The sequence below is a fragment of the Notamacropus eugenii genome, chromosome 2, assembly GCF_028372415.1.
Source record: "Notamacropus eugenii isolate mMacEug1 chromosome 2, mMacEug1.pri_v2, whole genome shotgun sequence".
NCBI lineage: Eukaryota > Metazoa > Chordata > Mammalia > Diprotodontia > Macropodidae > Notamacropus > Notamacropus eugenii.
The window spans coordinates 4,540,560-4,544,547 of NC_092873.1; the positions used below are offsets into that span (position 1 = coordinate 4,540,560).

At 38.8% G+C, this 3,988-nt stretch overlaps 1 protein-coding gene across 1 annotated transcript; it reads right to left on the minus strand.

Annotated features, from left to right (window-relative positions):
- Window positions 1-1,512: 1,512 nt before the first annotated feature.
- Window positions 1,513-2,469, minus strand: LOC140523357 (olfactory receptor 5B12-like). Its single transcript, XM_072638271.1, has one exon. The coding sequence runs from the start codon at window positions 2,464-2,466 to the stop codon at window positions 1,513-1,515; it is 954 nt and encodes a 317-aa protein (XP_072494372.1). The 5' UTR covers window positions 2,467-2,469.
- Window positions 2,470-3,988: the final 1,519 nt, after the last annotated feature.

Below are 3,988 nucleotides of genomic sequence, written 5' to 3' on the forward strand. Positions count from 1 at the left end.
TAAATAAATGCCTTAAAACAGTACATAATAGTTATTCACACATTTATGTGCAATCTTGCTCTTATATTCTTTGTAAATTGAAATGTTCATATTTGTTAATAAGTTCATAGCAAAAAACAAAAAACCAAAATGTTTCTACCCATGTTCCATTTAGACATCCACAAATAAATGAGATTTGTACCTGGTTGAAGGTGAGGAAGTGGCACAATTCCCTTTATCCAGCCCACTGAGCTTCTCTAGTAGCTAATAGGGTCCCTAATCCAAACAGCCTCAGAGAGAGCCTCTACTCCTGTTGGAAAAGCTCTCTAAGTTCCCTCATCATGTCCTGAAAGATGAAGGGTGAGTCAGTTCTAAGGCAAATGACTTCTGATCAGATCAAATGAAGAGACGGTCTAGTTAACTTCCTTTGAACTTGTGACAGTTAAAGTGATTGACTCCTGTAGCTCTTTAGAAAAAAATGAAGTTTAAACACTCAACTTGGGAATCAGTCATTTTCAGAGGTAGAAGGGACCTCAGAGGCTAAAGATTCAGACCAAGACATGAATGAGAATCTCCTTTCCTGTTCTTCATATAATGTGGAGAGAGATTAAAGATAGAATCACTGATAAATTGTTGGTCAAATGATACTGTTGTAAAAAGAGGCTGCTTTGTCTCTTCCACTTAGACTGATTGAAAATATACACCGAAGAAAGAGGTAGGCATTTAAGATATAAGGAAAGAATATCAGTGATTTTGAATCTCATTACTGCAAACAAAAAGAAAAGAACTCTGTCTTTATTTCAACAGTGAAACCCAGTGAAATTAAAAATTTTAATTCCACTACTAAAAAGAAGTGTTGATAACATTATGACTTGATGGCAGAAGACTGACCCTATAGTGAGAAAGACTTGGGTCAACCTCTTGCTTCTGGGTGATCATGAGGAAATCACGTGATCTATCAATGTCCCAAGGCAGTCCTCTAAAAATACAAGTTATATGCAAGTTCCAGATCTGTCTCAGTAAAAGAAGATGCCACATTAGAAGCACCCCATGCCAAAGAAATTAATATTGTAGACCAAAAATAATACATTTGTGAGGATAGAAATTTAATGTTCTGTGGCACTTTTTTACTAAAAACCACTGGAGATAGGTAGTTCAGGAATTTTAGTCCTCAAGATACTTACCATGCAGACTAGTAACTTAAACAAGGTCTGATAATAAGCAAGTGAAATAAACAGAAAGACAATTTCCATCACTCAACATTGTATCTCACTCTTCAGTAAGAGCTATGTCTCTTTGGGAATTGACCTGAATTTTCTTTGAACTTCAGAAAACATCATGGATGGAGGACTGGAGTTGTGAGAAATTGTTGAGGCCCAAACACTTTTAAACCAAAAACTGGAGACTTCATAGTTGGAAATCTACAGAGAAAGATGCTTCTGATCTATGGAGGCTAACAAAGGGGTGGATTGTGGAGACATGTACATTGTGATGGTATAAATGGGAAGAAAAACATCAGGTTTACTGCCGGAATTAAAAGGATGAGCCTAATGATAACTTTATCCCCTCAGAAATTTTTATAAAAGCATTTTTGACTTCCTTATTCCTCAGGCTATAGACCAAAGGGTTCAACATGGGAATGATCATGGTATAGAAGACAGATGCTATTTTGTCTGTATCCATGGAATGATTAGAACTGGGTTGTAAGTACATGAAGATCCCTGTGCCATAGAATATGAACACTGCTGTAAGGTGGGAAGTACAAGTAGAGAAAGCTTTCTGTCGACTGTCATTTGAACGCATCCTCAAGATGGCAATGAAGATGAATAAATAAGATATCAAGATGACTATAACGGCGAAAAAGTCGTTGAATCCCACAACAAAGAAGACAATCATTTCACTGATGTGTGTCCCAGAACAGGAGAGAGACACAAGTGCTGGAAAGTCACAGAAAAAGTGATGAATTACATTGGAACTACAGAAGTCAAAGCTGAAAGTGTCTCTTGTGTGAATGGAGGAATTCAGAAAACCACAGACATAGGAACCAATGGCCAGACCCACACATACATTGGGTGTCATGATGGTGGCATAATGGAGGGGCTTACACACAGCTGCATGGCGATCACAGGCCATTGCAGCCAGAAGAAAACTTTCAACTGTGGAAAAGGCCACAAAGACGAAAAATTGTGTAGCACATGCATTGTAAGAGATGACTTTGTCCCCCATGAGGAAGCCAGCCATCACCTTAGGAGTAATAGCTGTGGAATAACCAAAATCCACCAAAGAGAGGTTACCGAGGAAAAAGTACATAGGTGTATGGAGATTGGAGTCACAGAAGATCAGAACAACCATCCCCAGGTTCCCCACCAAAGTGATGAGGTAGATAATAGTGAACATTATGAAGAGAGGGACCTGAAGTTCTGGGGCATCTGTTAATCCTACAAGGACGAATTCATTCACTTCAGATCTATTCTCCATAATAACCATTTGGGAGTTGAATCATTGAACTGTAAAAGGAAAGAAAGTTTCAGAGGAATTAATTCAATTCAGTGAATTATACTTAGACATGAACCATTGCCAGATACATACCTTGAATGGAGGGTAGATTACGTGCTTGAGGAATTAAGAGGATTGGGGTGGTTGTCAAGGTGACTCTTCTATGTCATCCTATTGCCAGACTCCTTTTTTGAAGAAAGACTCTTGCATATTCTACCCCAATTGTTTTTATCTGCTAGATTTAACCATTCCAAAACTGCTACATCACAGCTTAAGGTAGAGCTATGCCTCGTTTCTGGAGAAAGTTAACCTGGGGAGAAGTATGCTGATGGGTAGGATGGGAGGGCTATTTATTGCTCAAGAATATACTTCACAATGATGACAAATGTTGTGACAAGGGACTGAGCAGTGAATCTCATTCTTATGAGCCTGGGCTGAAGTCTGATCTGATGAAATGTTTACATGGACTTCGGAACATTCATAAACTTTTTGTAACTTGTTCTGGTCTGTAAACTTGTAGTAAAGAAGAGTTTGTTGGTTTTAGCTTTTTAATTTATTTTGATGTTTGGTGTGTGTATGTGTGTGTGTGTGTGTGTGTGTGTGTGTGTGTGTGTGTGTGTGTGTTTAGCTATGGAGCTGGAAGGCAAGTTAATTCTAAAGGTATTAGCCTTACAGGATAAACCTCAGAGTGTGGCTTTGAAAGGTCAAGAGAGTGAGCTACCAGAAATCTGAAAACTGAAGTTCATGCTAGAATTTTTTGGAAGCTGGATAGTGAAAAATCCTGAATGATTTGTGTGTCCTAAACTGTAACAATGTCAGCAGAAACATAGACTTTTTCCATTCTTCATCCGCATTACATCAGAAAATAAACTTGGTGGAGTGAATACTACTTATGAACTACACTAAGTTGGAGTCCAGTATCCCCAGAGACTGAGATGGTATAAGGGAGAGTGTGCCCCCAGTACTGTGAAGAGGGAAATGTTCTTACTCTAACTACAAAGAAAATATGCTTTTGAAAAAGCCAATTGATATTAATTCATTCAACAGAACTTGGAAACAAGTTCCTGAAGACACGATGAGGAAAACACTGGGATAGGGGCTTGAGCTGATAGAATTAGAATCACCCCATTGTCCCTCAGGGGTACCCATAATTTCTCACCTGGATAGTGAGACTTCTTTGGGACTTCTCTGACTTTTTCACCATGCCTCTACCTTGGGGACCTTGCCTGATGTGTCACCCCTCCCCTCTGCTTTTCACCTTCCTTTTGTGTTTTGTGTTCTTTCATGGATTGTAAGCTCCTTGGGGTCAGGGACTGTCCTTTTCCATATTTGTATCCTGAGCACTTAGGATAATGCCTAGCACATGATAGGCACTTAATAAAGACTTATTGACTGACTAGCAAAGCTGATATTGCCAGATAGGGTATAGTTATTTTACTTCCTTTTTAGTAAGCAATGCGTAATATGAATAATCTAATTACTCTCCCCACCTTGTCACTCTCCTCTTCAATTC

Bases quoted from the DNA above. Each gene is read 5' to 3' on its own strand.
- LOC140523357 (XM_072638271.1), bottom strand. From the start codon at position 2,466: ATGGTTATTATGGAGAATAGATCTGAAGTGAATGAATTCGTCCTTGTA.